Raw genomic sequence first — 17360 nt, forward strand, 5'->3', positions numbered from 1 at the left:
GCGTCTGAGCTGGGAAGGCCTCAGAGAGCCACACGTGGAATCATTTCACTTGTGGGCCTTTACGGCCCAGGGACAGTTGGGGCCTGGCGCTGTTCTCCGGGTAGGGACTATGCTGATGCTCCTTCCTCCAGGTGCCAGCCCCTTGTCTGAGCCCAGAACAAGGCATCCCTGCCTCCGAGCTAGGTCAGGGCTCAGTCTGGGGCCGGAGGTGGCACACAGGAACCCTGTGGGTCTGGCCCCACACCTCCCACCCTGCCCTATAATTGCCTGTTTATCTGTAAACTCCCCTCTCGAGGTGAGCTCCCCATGGACAGAGCTGGTCCAGCTCCTAACTTCCCTCTGAGCCCAGCAGGAGCCTGGCACAGAGAGGCCTCAAGAAAGTTTTGAAAGGAGTTCCCTTTGTGGCTCAGCAGGTTAAAAACCTGACTAGTATCCATGGGGATGCAGGTTTGAACTGGGTCAAAGATCCAGTGTTGCTGTGAGCTGTGGTGTAGGTCACGGATGCAGCTTGGATTCCGCATTGCTGTGGCTGTGGCATAGGCTGGCAGCTGCAGCTCTGATTCAACCCCTAGCCTGGGAACCTCCATATGCCAAGAGTGTGGCCCTAAAAAGCAAAAAAAAAAAAAAAAAAAAAAAAAAAAAAGAAGGAAGAAAGGAAAAAAGTTTTGAGAAAACAACTCCCTGCAAATTGTCAGACCCAGCCACTGGTCAGCAGCCCCCAAGCCAGCCGTGCTGCCCCAGGCGTTCTGGGGCCTGCAGCTGGGCCAGAGCCCGGCCAGTTGTGTTCCCTCCCGGGAACAGGTGGTCTGGTTATTTGTAGGGACCCAGGGCCTGGCCCCTGGTGCAGCTCCCCACTAGCAAGTGGAAGAAGGGGCCCTGGACCCCCAGGCACGGGGCTTGTCATTGGTGCTCTGTGACCGTGGGCAGGCCTGTATTTGTCTCTGGGCTGAAGGTGCCTCCTGCAGGGTGTTGGGGCAGCCAGCCTGGCTGGTCGGAGGCTTCAAAGGTGGATCTCCAGGAGCTTGGGTCCGCCCGAGGTTGGGGCAGGGTGGGGTGCTCTGGGTTCATTGCACTCTGCCTTCTGGTGCTGCTGTGGTGACAGCCCCCAGGTCCCGGCAGGAGGCCCGGGGCCCCGGGGAGCTCATTACCGTGCCCCATCTCCCCTCCTGTCCCTGCGGACTGTGCCCTGTTTGTTGTCATCCTCACTTGCTGGGCCCGTTGCCCTGCAGGGCCTCCCCTGCCCCACCCCGTTTTCTCCGTGGAACGGGGGTGCCCTGCCTGAGCTGCACCCCTGCTCCCCGCCCACCTCACAGTCTGGGGATGCTGAGCCTCAGAAGCAGGTGCATCATGCCCTCAACACACATGCCCGCTCCTCCGGGAAGCCCTTTACCTCTAGTGCTAGACATGGCCTGGGGCCAATGGGCACGGGGTTTGATGCCAGGCAGGCCTGAGTTTGATTCTGGTTGGGTTTCTTATAGTCATGTGACCTTGAACAGGTCACATTCCTTGGTCTCTGTGTAAATTTCGCCTTTCCAGTCCCCAGGGGGGTGGGGGGATTAAAGGAGCCCACGGGGCGGGGGGTAAGCTCATGGTAGTTGCAGCCACCTGCCTGCCTTAAATCCCCCCTCCTTGCTCCTCTGGGCCCCCGCCTATTTCTCTGCTCTGTTGGACACCTCTTGGCAGCAGGCCTCCCCCTCCTATGGGATCCCTAGAGGGGGTGTCCTGGTCTCCCCCACCAACTGAACCTTCCCGAGGGCAGGGCAGTGGATCTCAGGGGACTAGTTTTATGGACCAGGAGTCAGGATGTGATGGGGGTGGGGGCGGGGAGGGGGGAGAGCATTTGCCATTAGCTGGCAGGCCCTGGGCCTTGAGTTTGCCTCCTTGGGAGCCTGGCACAAGGGCAGGGCCGATCCCTGGGCCTGGGGGAGGTAACCGTGCCCTGGCCGGAGGAGAGCAGAAGTGAGCCAAAATCCAGTGGAGGGCCTGGGCATCCGAGTGAGTGCTGGGGGTGCGCGTCCTGGGCCAGGGCCTGGGGGTGGCACTTTGTGACAGGCCCGGGCTATCTTCGAATTCCATTTGAGAATGTTTCCTGGAGTTCCCATTGTGACTCAATGGGTTAAGACTGTGACATATCATGAGGATGCAGGTTTGATCCCTGGCCTTGCTCAGTGGGTTAAGGATCCAGTGTTGCCTCAAGCTGCAGTGTAGTGGTTGTGGTCGTTGTGGTTGTGGTCGTTGTGGTGGTGGAATAGGCTGGCAGCTGACCTCTAGCCTGGGAACTTCCATGTGCTGCAGGCGCAGCCCGAAAAAGAAAAAGAAAACGTATTTCCCATCCCGTGCCTGCTTCTGTTATGTGTAGCACATAGTAGTTCACTCACCAAACAACAATTGAGCACCAGCTATGTCCCAGCACCGTTCTAGGTGACTTTAACACGTCCTAAGCCACTTATGGGTTTCATACCTGCAAGCAACCAGTGTTAAGGGTTTTCTCGTTTTCCTTCCAGTCTTTTTCCCACGTGGGGTTAAAGAAGTGCTTGCTTGTGTAGTTGTGTCTTCTTTCCTGGGTGTGGCATGTTTTGGCAGCTCCCCTCCCCCAGCTGCACGCGCATACTCCACTTCTTGCATTTGCTGAGTTCCCAGTTCCCCCTCAGGCCCCAGGGATGTGGCCGTTTGTCAGATCCTTCCATGGCTTCCAGTCTCCTGGGGGGAATCGTCTCTATGTAGGGGTGAGAAATGGTGGGATTTTAGTAGACGGATTTCTGGGCCTGGGGCTGCCACGGGGTGCAGGGGCGAGGCAGGGCCAACAGGCGAGGATGGGTTGGGTCAGGGATTCAGATCCCCTGGGGGGTGGTTAGAGATGCACATTCTCAGGCCTCATCAGCTACCCATTAAATCAGAACCTCTGGGGTGGGGCCCAGCAAACAGTGTTTAAGTCCTGCAGGTGATTCGGATGCCCCCTCAAGTTTGAGAACAGGGGTCTAGGTGGGAGATGAGGGTGGCGGGGCCGGGGGCCTGGCCCTGGGTGCAGGGAGGAGGGTTTTGAGGGTACCCAGCAGGCCTCGGTGACTGGGTGTGGGGAGCTGAGGGTGAGGCTGAGTCTGGAGGGCTCCAAGGTGTGGCTCGGGGATGTCAGGTCTCCAGCCGATGGGCCCCTCTGGTCCTTGTCCTGCCACCCTCCGGCCAGGGGGTCTTCGAGCCTCTCCTTGCCAGCCTCCAGTGAGCGCTGCTGCCGCCTCCTGCCCTCCTGCTGCCTGTCAGCGATGCTCCCTCTTGCCAACGAGCCAGCTCCCAGCCCATCCGCCGTAGCCAGGGTGGTTGCCACAACGACTGACATCAGCCATCGGTCCCCGGGGATGCTGCCACCCTCCTGCCTGCCTGCAGTGCCTCCGTTACCACCTCAGCCAGGACTAGAGGAGGCGTTGGGGGACCCTGCTCTCCTACACACCCCATTTGGAGGACTGGGTGGGGCCGGGAAGGGCCAGTGGCAAAGAGAGGCGGGACGAGGGAACGGCCTCCGGGGAGGCAAGGCCCCTCTCGGGTGGCCTCTAGCCTGGGCGGCGAGGCCCCGGTCCACTGGGCTCCGGGACGGCAGAGGCAGCATCAGCAGCAGCAGCATCAGCAGCAGCTGCAGCAGCAGCGCCCGGGTCATGGCAGAGGACGGGTCGAAGCCGACACAGCTCACCATGCCGCTGGTCCTGGACCAGGACCTGACCAAGCAGATGCGGCTGCGCGTGGAGAGCCTGAAGCAGCGCGGGGAGAAGCGCCAGGACGGCGAGAAGCTGCTGCGGCCGGCCGAGGCCGTGTACCGCATCGACTTCATCCAGCAGCAGCGGCTGCAGTTTGAGCGCTGGGACGTCGTGCTGGACAAGCCGGGCAAGGTCACCATCACGGGCACCTCCCAGAACTGGACGCCCGACCTCACCAACCTCATGACCCGCCAGCTGCTGGACCCCGCTGCCATCTTCTGGCGCAAGGAGGCCTCGGAAGCCATGGATTGGAATGAGGCGGACGCCCTGGAGTTCGGGGAGCGCCTGTCCGAGCTGGCCAGGATCCGCAGGGTCATGTATTTCCTCATCTCCTTCGGGGAGGGCGTCGAGCCCGCCGACCTCAGGGCCTCCGTGGTCTTTAACCAGCTCTGAGGGCAGCTGCCCGCCGACCCCCGCCTCTCGCCCACCTGCCCGTCCCCTGCCCACCCCCCTCCCCCCGCCCCCGGGCGTGTGTCCGGGGACAGTCTTCCTGCTGCTGGCCTGTGCTTGGCCTGTGTCCTTCCTGAGCCCGTGTCCTCCCTCGCCTCCTTTGCCTGGTCCCGGTGCTTCTGCTCGCGGGAGGAAGATGCGAAGGCTCCGTAGTCTAGACGCCGAACCGGCCGCCGCTGCTTCTGCTGCAGACCGTGGAGGCCTGGCCGGGGCTCGGGTGGGAAGACGGAGGGGCCTCCTCTGTGCTCCTTGTCGGGAGACAGACCGAGAGAGCGACCAAGACAGAGATGCAGACAGAGGGACGGACAGATCTAAAGAACCAGCCATCGGGCTTCCTCTGGAGAAATGACAGAGTAACCCCCTCGGAGAATCTGGCAAACAGGCCTTCGCTGCCATCCTGGCCATGCCACCTTTTGCCAGAGCCGGCGACCGAAGTGAACACCCAGCCCAAGAACCCGGGAAGGCGCTGCTCTGGGCACCTTGTGTGCTCCCACGATGCCTCGGGGCTCTTAAAACATCAGGCAGGGTTGCCGCGGGCATGGATTTGGGCCGTGGGGAGAGGCGGGCCCGCTGGAGGCTGGCAGGCTCTTGCTGTTTTGGGAATGACTCCAGGAGGGGAGCCGTGAAGCGGGAATGCGAGAAACGGTTGTGTAGCGACGTATGTATGCAGGTGCATGTATATGGAGAGAGAGCAAGCTGTAATCTTAGAGATGTATTCTGTCCCTGCCCTGTGAACACATCTGACTCAGACCATCTGTTATTTAATTGCCCAGCTCGTTCCTCAGTGGCCCTTAGCCCGGGCTTGGCCGGGATGGCATGGGTTGCGGGGGAGGGGGCTCCTGAGCGGGGAGACTTTGAGCTTCCGGCAGTGAATTTGGGAACGGGGTAGTGAGCAGTTTCCCTCTGCCCCCGGGGGAAGCTGGGTAGAGGGTCAGAGCCCCAGAGACAGGGCCTCAGGTGTCCCCTGCTGCAATGTCAGGCATTTTCTAGCCCACGGGTCGGGGAAGGCGGGTGTGTCATGCATGTATGGTGTTTCTCTGGCATCTTTGGTGGTGTTGAGGGGTGGGTATGGTGTGGGGGGAGGAGCCGGGAGGGCAGTTGGTCGGAAATGGGCTAGAGGAGTTCCCGTTCTGGCTCAGTGGGTTAAGAAGCTGACTAGGGTCCATGAGGATGCGGATTCGATCCCTGGCTCGGTGGGTTAAGGATCTGGCATCGCCACAAACTGTGGCGTAGGAAGTGCAGATGTGGCTTGGATCTGGCGTGGCTGTGGCTGTGCCATAGGCTGGCAGCTGCAGCTCTGATGTGACTCCCCCCAGCCTGGGAACCTCCATATGCCGCAGGTATGGCCCTAAAAAGAAAAAAAAAAAAAAAAAGGAGATGGGCCGGAGGGGGCTGTGTGTTGTGACGGTGGAATGCTGGCCTCAACCCGCTCACCCACTTGTCACTGGCACAACCTACTCACCAGGGAGGGAAACTGAGGCACGGTTCCCAGCAGATTCGGTTCCAGCCCCATTTCCCACTGCACAGGCCCAGTGAGCCCCTGTGAGGGCTGTATCAGCCGAGGGCACCTCAGGACGTGCTCCCGCCACCGTGTCTCCAGGCCAAGCCTCTTTTTTGTCAGGGTCGTGAGGACATTTCCCTCGTGGAGCCGTCGGGGGACAGCAGGGCCCTGGGACCAGAGGCGCCGAGAGATTGGGGGGGTCAGAGCCACCCCAGTGGCCGGGGCTGCCATGGGGGGTGGCCCCCACTTCGCAGGCAGGCAGGCAGGCACAAGCAGCGTGTCAGAGTCGGGCTCTTCAGTGGGAGACTGGCTGTGGTGTGAGCGGTGGCACCTGTTTGGGGACGTGCGTGGAGTTCTCTGCCTGCTTCTCTGCTGACTCCGGGGGGACCCTGGAGGCCAGGCCCCTGCCGTTAGCCCTGCCCATCTGCCTCTTCACTTGACCTCTCTCTGCAGCTCTGGGGACCCTCTTGGTGCAGACTGCCACCCCCCCACCCCCGCCCTCACCCCCCCCACATCTGCCCCATGCAGGCGTGCAAGGGCTTCTGCTGTGCCCACCGCGTGTCCCCAGTAAAGCCGTGTGTCCCGCCTCATGGTGTGAGCCACCCCACCCTGGGCCTACTCTACACTCCTGCCCCTCTTCCCACCTCTTTCAAGGATGAGGCTCAGGGCCGGCAGGTGCCTGGCCCAAGGTCAGACATGAGGGTGGAGTTTGAAACCAGCTCTCCCGACACCCAACCGGGACTCCGTACCCTTGATGGTTTTTTTCTCCAGGGGCTCCCACCCCAGCTCCTGTTGAGGGCATGGAGAGGGCCCTGCCAAGGCCTCGGGGAGGCTGGCAGGGCTGAAGGGGTGGCGGGGCCCCACCAAGTCGGGCTCAGCCTTGCATCTCCCTCCCTTGTAGGTGGCTGGGCAGGGGGCAGATGGGACTGGGGAGTGGCCCAGGGTGGGATGGGGTCAGGCCTGTGCCCAGGTTTCATCTGGCCTCTGTCACCGGTTTGCTGTGTGTCCTTAGGTAGCCCCTGACCCTCTCCCAGCCTGGTTCTGCGATGCCCCTGCTGCCCCACCCTGCTGCCCAGAGAAAACCTGTGTCACCACATCACCCTGTGTGCCACCTGACCCGGACCCTGCCCCTCACTCAGTTTTTGGAGAGTGACAACGGAGGCCCAGGGAGGAGGCCGCCTGCCCGAAGTCACCGAGGGTGTGGAGGGGCCCGGGATGGGGTCGGTGGACCGTTGACCCCATGACACTGGTCCCCTGGGATGGGCAGAGCTGATGCTCCGTCCACCTGAGGGCTCAGGCCTGGGCCAGGCCGGGTTCTTCCCAGAAATCAAGGTCAGGCCCCGCTTCAGAGGCCACTGTTGGGGTGTTTCTTGGGAACAACCCCCGTCAGGTCTCGCACCCGCTTCTCCCTCCACCCCAGAGCTCTGCCCAGAGCAGCTGCTGCCACCCGCTTCCCTCCCCCAGGCCCGGCCCTGCAGCCACGGCCTCCAGCCGCTCCTGAAGATGCACCCAGGAGGGTGGGGGAAACGGAGGCAGGAAGCCAGCCCCCCACCCCTCGGACGGCAATAGACCCTGGTTCTCCTCACGGGACTGGGTCGGGAGGAGAGCAGGGCACGGGGAATGAGGACTCGCTTTCCATGGAACCCGTGAGAAATCTCAGAGCAGAGAGGCCTGCTGTCTCCTGAGCTCCTGCCCTCGCTGAGCCAGTGGAAGGCGGAGGTGAGGGACCTGGCCTGGCTCTGCCACCAGCCACGCCTGTGCGGCCCCGGGCAGCCTCTCGGACCCGTTTCCTTGTCTGTCAGTGGGAGCTGAAAACGGTGCCTCCCTCGAAGGGTGGTTGGGAAGATGGAGTGAGTGAGTCAGGGCTGCACCGAGCCTCCTAAGTGGCCCACAGGCACTGCCCGGGTTTGCCATTGTACCTTCGCGGTCACCGTAGTCACAGGGTCTCACTTTCTGCAGTGATTCTGGAAACAGAGAGCCTGTCTACTGAGGAGTGCAGGGTTCAGAGAGGTGAGGCGAGTCACCTGGGAAAAACCAGCAGCGGCACTTCTGGCAGCAGGTGGTGTGGGGCGGAGGGACGGCTCCGTGGTGGGAGAGCCGGGTCACGGGGAGCGGATCCTCTCACCGTCATGGGGCTGGCAAGGACCCAGCCGAGGGGACCTTTAGCCCAGCGGGAGAGGCCACCCAGGTCTCTGAGCCTCTGGCTGTGCTCGCTCCCTGCCCAGTGAACAGGGATTCTGGGGTCCCCCTGCAAGTGCACCAGCACCCTGCTCTTCGGGTGGTGAACCAGGGGCTTCCCTCTTTCGAGGAGGTGGGGGTGGGGGTTGCCCAGTCCCCCCCAGCCTCTTCCAGTCATGGCATCTGCAGCTCAGGAATTGGAGACTCTTGGAATCAGAAGCTGAGCAGTGAGAAACTCGAGATGCTCAGAACCAGGGACCCCCTGGTGTGGAGGACGCCCAGAGGCCTGTGGCTCACCTCACCCAGCTTGGCCCCATGGGAAAGCCCACTGCAGCCCCTTAGCCCACAGCCCTGTTCAGGAGTGCTCCCGACTGGCTGTTTGAGGTCAGGAATCTGTGGGATGCTCCCAGACAGAAAGACAGACAGACAGAGAGATACACAGACACACACAGAGGCAATTATTCACTTGCCAAGAGTCTCAGCAGGATTTGAGCCCAGCCACTTGGGTTTGGCGGGGCCGGGGGGGGGCCCTCCAGGGCCCAAGGCACCAGGGGGCGCTGTGGCACACCCATCAGTGGGTCCCTGAGGTTTCTGGGTGACTCTGCAGCGAGTGGCTCTTCATGGGCGTGAAAGGGGCTCCACTCCGCAGAGTTCTTGCCTCACTACCCTGTCGGCCCAAGGAGGGGCCTTATCCCCTCGGGCCTTGATTCTCCCATCTGCACAGTGGGCTGAAAGCTTTCCTTTCCCCAGGCTGATCAGGTCAACCCGAGGTTTGCACACACCGTGTGCTCCACACACCAGCAGGATGACCCTGCCCGTGTGCACAGCCCTCTACAGTTGATGCTGCACCGCCAGGGCCATTCCGCACCTGCGTTCTCACAGCGGCCTTGTGGGGAGAGTGGGTAGACGGGGACCCTGAGGCTCAGAGAGGTGGCCTCATCGAAAATCAATCGCAGCCACACACTGGGGTTGGCAATGGGGGCTCCAATGTCAAAGAGCAGTCGGAATCAAGGCTGCAGAGAACAAGGAGCTTCACGTGGGGTATTCGGAATTGCAACTCGGGAGACGCAGATGCAGGTAAAATCACGTGTCCCAGGGAAGAGAAGGTTGGGGGCTTGTCCAGGCAAAAGCCACTAAGTTGTTAAAGGAAATATTTGTCCTTAAGGGCTAGGCGGTCATGACTTATTCTAGGGGAAGGATCCAATAAATATCTTGAGCTTCTGGAATATTGGGCAGACGTTCCGATGGCTGCTGTGTTAAGACAAGAACGGTCAAGGTTCACATTCCCCCCCGGGCTGAGACGTGCATAAGCCACACTTCCTCAGTGGCCTCTCAGCTCACACGTTCGAGAGCTCTCTTAGCAAAACTGACTCCATTTTGGTTTTCCTTTCACACTTGCAGCGAGTACAAGCTCCCTAGACGGCCAGGGCCTTGCTGCGGCCAGCATTTGGGGATTTTCCTCCCAGAAGGACTCAGCCAGCAGCGGAGATGGGCCAGGCGGGGGGCACTGGGTGCTGGGGGTCCGGACAGGAGCCTGGGGGAGGGGCTGCCCAACGGTGTCTGAGGGGAGGGTGGGGTCAGGAGGCCTCTGCCAGCTGCTGCTGAGCTGCCCCTGAGGGACCAGGACCGGATGCGGCTGGCAGAAGGAGCCACTCATGCAAAGCTGAGGTGGGCCCGAGGGAGGCAGCGTTCAGGGGTGAAGCTGAGAGCCACCTGCAGGGCTTTGAAGGCTGGGCCAGGGGCTGGTGTCTGTGATGGGCTTTTCAGCTGTAGACACGCAGAGGAGAGAAAACCTCGTGAGCCCAGTGTACCCATCCTCCCGCCTCAACCATTGCCAACTTGCGGCTCATCTTGTCCCTCCGGAACCCCTCTCTCCGCAGGGCGCAGCTCAGCTCACCTCTAAATATTTCTGGATGCATCTCTGAAAGATAAGGACGCATGCAAAACGAAAAACACAACTAACCCCCGCCACCGTGATACCATCACGGAACTAAAACAATTTTACAGTAATTCCTCGACATCATCAGATACCCAGGGCCTGTTCTAATGCCGATATGTGTCAGAAATGTTTATATGTGCGTTTTACAGTTTGTTTGAATCGATCCAAAGAAAGGCCGGTAACTGCAATCCGTTGGTTTCTTTTCGTGTTTGTCCTTGCAGTTGATTTGCTGAAGAAACGGGTCCTTCGCCCTGTGGCGTTTACAACCCTCTTGATTTTGCAGGCTTGATTTTCATGGTGTTGATTCCTGTTTGTTTTGGGCCCTGCATTTCCTGCGAGGTAGGACTTATCTCTGGAGACTTGTTTCCTTGGTTCAGGCACCGCTTTTTTGGCTCAGCTGCTTCATAAGCAAGTTATCGCCGGAGGTGCATGACGTCTGGTTTGTCTCTCTTTTTTGTGACTTAGGAACCGTCAATGATCCTAAATTGATGTTAGAACCCGTGAGTGCCTAAGTCCGTTATTTGTCAGTGGTTGCCAAAGAGTGGCAATCCAGTATTCTAGCTTCTTCATTCTTAGTTGGAATTCCTCACCTGATAATTGGTTCTCGGCTCTTGCTTAATTTATGGTATAGTTTGCATAGAAAAGTCAGGACAGGAGGTCCCTCGTGGCTCAGCCGGTTGAGGATCCAGTCTTGTCACTTGTGCTGTGGTTCTGGTTACAGCTGTGGCGTGGCTTCCATCCCTGCCCGGGGAACTTCCCCATGCCATGGGCATGGAAAAAAAAATTAGGCAAAGTCAGGATAAGCCCCTGATTTGTGTGCCCCCTGAATTTTCCAGTTTCAAAGCCGGGCGTTGATCCCCTGCCATCCTCCAGTTGTGACCAGTTGTTAGTGTCAGCATGATCGTGACGTCATGCATTTGGATCCCCTGGATGTGTGTTCATCCGTCGCAGTTGTTATCCTCACTGCTGCTCACGCCGGCCCGTCTCTGCGAGTGGGAGCCTCCGCGGTTTGGTCCTGCATCCTTTGCTGGCTTCCTGCACTTCCGGCGTGATTGGATGTGCTGGAGAGGGGGTTGGCTCGTGTGCCCCAGGGAGCACACCCTTCCCAGGCGGCCTCTCCCTCCCTCAGTCCCCTGGCTGGCAGCAGAAGGGGGGCTGAGGGGAGAGAAGGCAGGCCCCGGGGCCCAGCTCATGCTGGGTGCAAGGGCTGTGACGTCGGAGGGAAATTGAGGTCTACAGGGACCCCCGACTCTGGATCCCAGGCCCTGGAGCCTCATTAGCTGCCTCTTGAGTCGGCAGAGCGTTCAGAGCCAAGCTCTGGGTTTGGCTAATGATCCTCCCCCGGCTCTGGCGGTGCCTCCCAGCTCCTACCAGCACCCCCCAACCCTCTGCCATGCAGTCCGGCGCTTTCAGAGCCAGGAGGATACAGTGGCCAGGCCAGTGGTGTCAGCTTCGGCCCCCGCACTGCTCTCTGTCCGGGGCAGCCCCTCGCTCCTCTCTGGACCTCAGTCTTCCCATCTGCGCAGTGGGGGTGGTACACCCCAGCCCACCCCGCCCCCTGCGCGCGCTCCATTGTCCATCTGCCCCTCTGTCCTGAAATGAAACATGAGGGAGCATGCTGGGGGTCAGGGCCGAGGCCGGCCGGCGAGTTGTCACTTAGAAAGGACACGGTGTGGACTGAAAAGGGACCAGCTAGCATGGGGCCTCGCTGGGTGTGTGTTGGGCTCTGAAGCCCTGAGCATGAACCCTGCCTGCCTCACCGGTGCCTCGCACTCCTGCCCTGCAGCCTCAGTGGACAGGGTGGGGTGGGGTGGGGTGGGGTGCGGGCACCGAGCGGGGCTCCAGCAGTGGCTGTACCGCCTCTCACTGTGCTTAGCCTTTGCATTTTCTTCATCTCCGATGTCCAACAAGGAAGCGCCTCTCTTCGCCAACATCCCACGTAAACAAAAGCGCGCTTAATGCGGGCGGGGGCTGGGGAATGGCTTTTGGCTGGAGTCTCTGGGCTCAGGATTGACAGCCTCCTGATCACCTCCGGCTCCTCATCCTGGATGCCTGTGTGCCCACCCTCATACCTCATACCGGGGAGTGAGTTTCTTCTAGAAGCAGCTGCTTGTGCTCTGGATGGGGTTTGGTTCCTCTGGGTCCCGTGCCCAGAAGGGCCAGCAGGTCAGGGCGACGGGGGTGTTTCCCTCTCTTCGCACCTCCTGCTGTCCCACGTCACCCCTCTTTGTCCTCATCTACGTGGGAGAGGCCCACTGGCCGCTCTCAGGACACCTGCTGGAAGCCGCCGCTGGCTTCTCTCCATGGCCCCGCGTGTACCCCCGTGTCAGCCTTGGCGTTTGCCTGTGTGCCCTCTGCCTACCCAGCTGGGATCCTCTCGAGGGCAGGGACCATGTCTGCTTCATCTGAATCCTCTGGGCAGGGTTCAGAGTGGTCTATACTGGTCAAGAACTCATGTGAGGGCAGACACACCTGGGTTTGAGTCCTGGTTTCAAATTCAGTCTGCCTGCCTCCAAAGAATGCATGTATTTCCTCGCTGTGTGACTCTGGACAAGTTACTCACCCTCTCTGAGCCTCCGTTTTCTCACCTAGAAAGTAAAGATGGATATAACAGCAATCTACTCATGGGGTGGTTGTGTGACTTAAACTGAGATAACCCATGGCAGTCACAGGCTTGGTGCCTGCCATCTCCAAGATGCTCCATAAATAAATGATATTATTAAGGGTCCCAGTTGACACCTCTGAATTTATTCATTCATTTAACGCGTGATTATTAAGGACCCTCTCGCTGGGCCAGGCCCTGGGCTAAGTGGGTGGATAGCAGTGGTCAAGCCCTGAGAGAGCTGACGTTCTAGTGACAGTATCAGCCTATCGAAACGATGTCACACACTTGGGTAACTCTAACTGGGGAAAGTGTCTCAGAGAGGTGCCAGGGCTGTGAGATGGGCAGTCAGGGGTCCTGCCCAGTCTAAAGAGCCAAGGAGGGCTTCCTGGAGGAGGAGGAGGGCAGACCCTAAAGGACAGGTGAACTGGCGGAAGAGCAGGTGCAGAGTTCCTGAGCAGAGAGAGAGCCGGGAGTGGGAGCGGGGTGCAGGGGGTGGGGACAGAGCACAGTAAGGGGCTTGGGCCTTATTTCCAGGGAGGTGACCTGATCAGAAAGATCACTCCTGCTGGGTGGGGTGAGGGCAGCTGTGGCTGCTGGTGCTCATACGGTGTCCCGGGGTGGGGAGAAGGGGAACGGGGCAGGGTGGTGCTGGGGGATGGAGCGGAGGAGATGGATTTTTGCACGATGGTAGGAGCTCAGGTTGAGTGGAGAGAGGGCAAAGGGGGAGGCCAGTGTGGCTGCCAATGTGGGGCTCAGGCTAGACACGGGGGATGGTGGCACCACTGACCAGGCAGGACCTGGGATGGATATGCTGAGTGGGGGTGGGGGGAGGTGTGTTGTGCAGAGGGAGGCACGACGAAGGAAGGGGAGGCTCATGGCATCTTTGAGTGACAGAGCTGGAAGGAGCCTCAGGGAGCCTCCAGCTGCTGCAGAGATGGGCAAACTGAAGCTCGGAGATGAGAAGGATTCGCCCATGTCCCACCCTGGCTCATGGCAGAGATGGGACGAAACCCCGCATTCCTTTCCATTGGACCCCCTGGAGGCACCCCCCCATCACCTCCTCAGGAGGCCAGCTGTGACCCTCAGTGTGTCCCCATCCTGTCCCCCTCCCCATCCAGGTCATTCCAGACTGGAAGGAGCAGGAGTGGGACCCCGAGAAGCCCAACGCCTACGCGGGCATCTTCCACTTCCACTTCTGGCGCTTCGGGGAGTGGGTGGATGTGGTCATTGATGACCGGCTGCCCACGGTCAACAACCAGCTCATCTACTGCCACTCCAACTCCCGCAATGAGTTCTGGTGTGCCTTGGTGGAGAAGGCCTACGCCAAGTAGGTGTCGGCAGCGGGCAGGTGGGTGGGCGGCCAGGCCGATGGGCTCCGTGCAGGTGTTCCACTAGCCGGGGCTCCAGGCACAGAGAGGGCATGGGCTGATGCAAACACACACAGCGAGCTCAGAGCCCCAGCGCCCAGGCAAGGCCAGCTGAGCTGACGCCAAGGCGGGGTGGAGCCTGGATGGGAGGCCTCTGGGTACTTGGTGTCGAGTCTCTACCTAGGGAGGAATAGGTACTCCCGCTTCTCCTTGGGTAGATGGAGGCCAGGTCACCAGCGGCAGGGCCAGCAGCCACATTCAGGGGGATGGTTCTTTTCCAAAGGTCCACGTGGCTGAACCCTCCTTGGAGGCCTTGATGAGGGTGTGGTGTCTCTGAGCCTGGGCTGGTCGAGGAGGTTGGGCTGACCATTGCCTGCCCTGCTCCCTGGGGCTCCTCCATCCACCCACACGTCTGTCTCCCTGACTGTCCAGCCATTCTATCTTTGCTGCCCCCCTTCCTGCTCTGTGCCAGGCCCTGGGTCCCCAGCAGGGGCATAAGCAAAGCCTTGCTGAACTGCAGAGGGCTTTGAGGCAGAGTGACCTGCCCAGGCCCCTGCGGGACAGGTGTAGGCCTGGGGCGGGAGGGCTGGACTGCCAGCTCTGCGGGAGCTTGTCTCTAGTTCCTCCTCCCAGGCCCATTTGTCACTCTCCTTTCACTGTGTGTGTGTGTGTGTGTGTGTGTGTGTGTGTGTGTGTGTGTGTAAGGAAAAGGAAAAACAAAAGCTCCCATGATCAAAAGCAAACCCAGAAAACCACGCCGGCAGATTCCATTTTTAATCCTAAGAAAGCAGCACCCGCCCCCTGGTGGCCACCACGGGCCTTGGCCGTGGTGCAGGCCCCTCTCCTCCCTCTCCAGGAGACTCACCCGAGACTCAGGGGGCTTGCTCCTTCTTTAAATTTTCTGTTTGTTTGTTAAGTAACAGTTTTATTAGTTTTCAAAATTGTCTAAAATATAATACTTACCTTGTTGACTATGTGTAAGTGTACGATTCATTGGCGTCGGTTACATTCACAAGGCTGTGTAACCGTCACCTCCATCTCCTATACTTTTCATCATCTCGACCTGAATTCCCTTACCCACAAAACAGTAACCCCCCCACCCAAACCTCCATTCTACTTTTGGTCTATATGAATTTTCCTATTCCAGGTGGCTCATATAAGTGGATTATTTCGCCACCTGTGTCCACTTTATTTCATTTAGCATAATGTGTTCAGAGTCCATCCATGATGGAGCATGTATCAGAATTACAGCCCTCTTCATGGCTAAGTAGTATTCCATTGTATGTATATGCCTTTTTTTTTTTTTTTTTTGGTCTTTTTCCATTTCTTGGGCCGCTCCCGCGGCATATGGAGGTTCCCAGGCTAGGGGTCAAATCGGAGCTGTAGCCACTGGCCTACGCCAGAGCCATAGCAACGTGGGATCCGAGCCGCGTCTGCAACCTACACCACAGCTCATGGCAACGCTAGGTCCTTAACCCACTGAGCAAGGGCAGGGACCGAACCCGCAACCTCATGGTTCCTAGTCGGATTCGTTAACCACTGCGCCACGACGGGAACTCCCATATTTTTTTTAATCCATGTTTCTACCTGTTTGCTGTTATGAATAATGCTGGACATTGTCTGCAGATATCTGTTTGGGTGTCTGCTTTTAGTTAGTTGGAGTATTTATCTGGCAGTGAATTGCTGGGTCACATGGTACGTCTGTGGGTTTTTTTTTTTTTTTTGAGTAACCATCAAACTTTGCCACAGAAGTTGCACCATTTATACTTGCTTATTTTTATTGATTTACTTTTTTTTTTTTTTGACTGCCACCCATGGCAGATGGAAGTTTCTGGGCCAGGGATCTAACCTGTGCCACAGCAGAGACCCAAGCTGCTGCAGTGACAATGCTGGATGCTTAACTCCCTGCACCACCAGAGAACTTCTGTTTTATTCCTTAAATAATAAAATGCAAGCATGTCTGTTATAGAAAATCTAGAAGACCATGCAGAGGATAATAAAACTCTCTCCCATATTCCTGCACCATCTCCCAGGCCCCTGCCCTCCCCTTCCCCGTTTCAGGCCACCGGAGTTAATGGGGCAGCTCCTCTGTTCAGGCTGGCAGGCCATGTCCCCTCAGTCCCCTCGCAGCCCCGCCCCCCCGCCCCCTCTCCACATCCCCCCACCTCCGCAGCTCTTTTAAAAACCTCTTTGATGCCTCTTTTGTTTGTAGGTTACCTTGCAAAACCTGTGCTGCTGTGTCATGGCATATATTTTTTTTTTTTTTTTTTTTTGTCTTTTGTCTTTTTGTCTGTTGTTGTTGTTGTTGCTGTTGTTGCTATTTCTTGGGCCGCTCCCGCGCATATGGAGGTTCCCAGGCTAGGGGTTGAATCGGGCTGTAGCCACTGCCTACGCCAGAGCCACAGCAACGCGGGATCCGAGCCACGTCTGCGACCTACACCACAGCTCACGGCAACGCCGGATCGTTAACCCACTGAGCAAGGGCAGGGATCGAACCCGCAACCTCATGGTTCCTAGTCGGATTCGTTAACCACTGCGCCACGACGGGAACTCCTGGGCATATATTTTTAATTTATGTAAACAGTATTTGGTCATATAGCCCATCCTGCTTCTCACATTCACATGTAGCACTCTGCCTTTAAGACCTCAACCCTAATATTTATTTAACTTACTTATATTGATGTATATTTGATCTACAATGGCCTGTCGATTTTTTTTTGCTGTACAGTAAAGTGACTCAGTCATACACACATACATGTATATTCTTTTTTTTTTTTTTTTTCTTTTTAGGGCTGCACCTGCGGCATATGGAAGTTCCCAGGCTAGGGGTTGAATCAGAGCTACAGCTGCCGCCCTATGCCACAGCCACAGCAATGCCAGATCCAAGCTGCGTCTGAGACCTACACCACAGCTCACGGCAACGCCGGATCCTTAACCCACTGAGCGAAGCCAGGGATCGAACCCGCAACATCATGGTTCCTGGTCAGATTAATTTCTGCTGAGCCACGACAGGAGCTTCCTGAACCTTCTTTTTTTATACTCTTTTCCATCATGGTCCATCCCCGGAGACTGGATGTATTTCCCTGTGCTATATGATAGGACCTTGTTGTTTATTCTTTCTAATATTAAATAAACCGTAGCTGTGTCAAGCACTTGGTATGTTGTTCAGAGTAGATGCTTAATTTTTTTGAAGTGAATTATTGTATACAATTTAAACATAAGGGATCTCACTTTATTGCTTTTTCAACTGTAATACACAAGCATTGGCATTTTCCTGCAGTAGGAATTCTTTTACAGTGTTTTGTTCAATGGCTGCCTAATGTTCCAGAGTTGAGATGCACATTTTATTATTTTATTATCTTTTATTTTTTTGTCTTTTTGCCATTTCTAGGGCTGCTCCTGTGGCATATGGAGGTTCCCAGGCTAGGGGTCCAATCGGAGCTGTAGCCACCGGCCTACGCCAGAGCCACAGCAACGAGTGATCCGAGCTGTGTCTGTAACCTACACCACAGCTCACGGCAATGCCAGATCGTTAACCCACTGAGCAAGGGCAGGGATTGAACCCGCAACCTCA

General features: G+C 57.9%; 2 protein-coding genes across 2 annotated transcripts in view; both read left to right on the forward strand.

The window, feature by feature from the left end:
• Nucleotides 1–17360, forward strand: part of CAPN5 (calpain 5) — a 52412-nt gene that overhangs the window by 22698 nt on the left and 12354 nt on the right. The window contains exon 4 of the mRNA XM_003129679.6: nucleotides 13538–13746. Within this exon, the coding sequence (XP_003129727.4) occupies nucleotides 13538–13746 (209 nt within the window). The remainder of the gene's footprint in view (nucleotides 1–13537; nucleotides 13747–17360) is intronic.
• Nucleotides 621–5530, forward strand: OMP (olfactory marker protein). Its single transcript, XM_013979169.2, has one exon. The coding sequence runs from the start codon at nucleotides 3261–3263 to the stop codon at nucleotides 4137–4139; it is 879 nt and encodes a 292-aa protein (XP_013834623.1). The 5' UTR covers nucleotides 621–3260; the 3' UTR covers nucleotides 4140–5530.

This window comes from Sus scrofa, chromosome 9 (assembly GCF_000003025.6).
Source record: "Sus scrofa isolate TJ Tabasco breed Duroc chromosome 9, Sscrofa11.1, whole genome shotgun sequence".
Classification (NCBI taxonomy): Eukaryota; Metazoa; Chordata; class Mammalia; order Artiodactyla; family Suidae; genus Sus; species Sus scrofa.

What these genes read in the sequence shown, in the direction of transcription:
- OMP (XM_013979169.2), top strand. Translation starts at nt 3,261, where the DNA reads ATGCTCCCTCTTGCCAACGAGCCAGCTCCCAGCCCATCCGCCGTAGCC.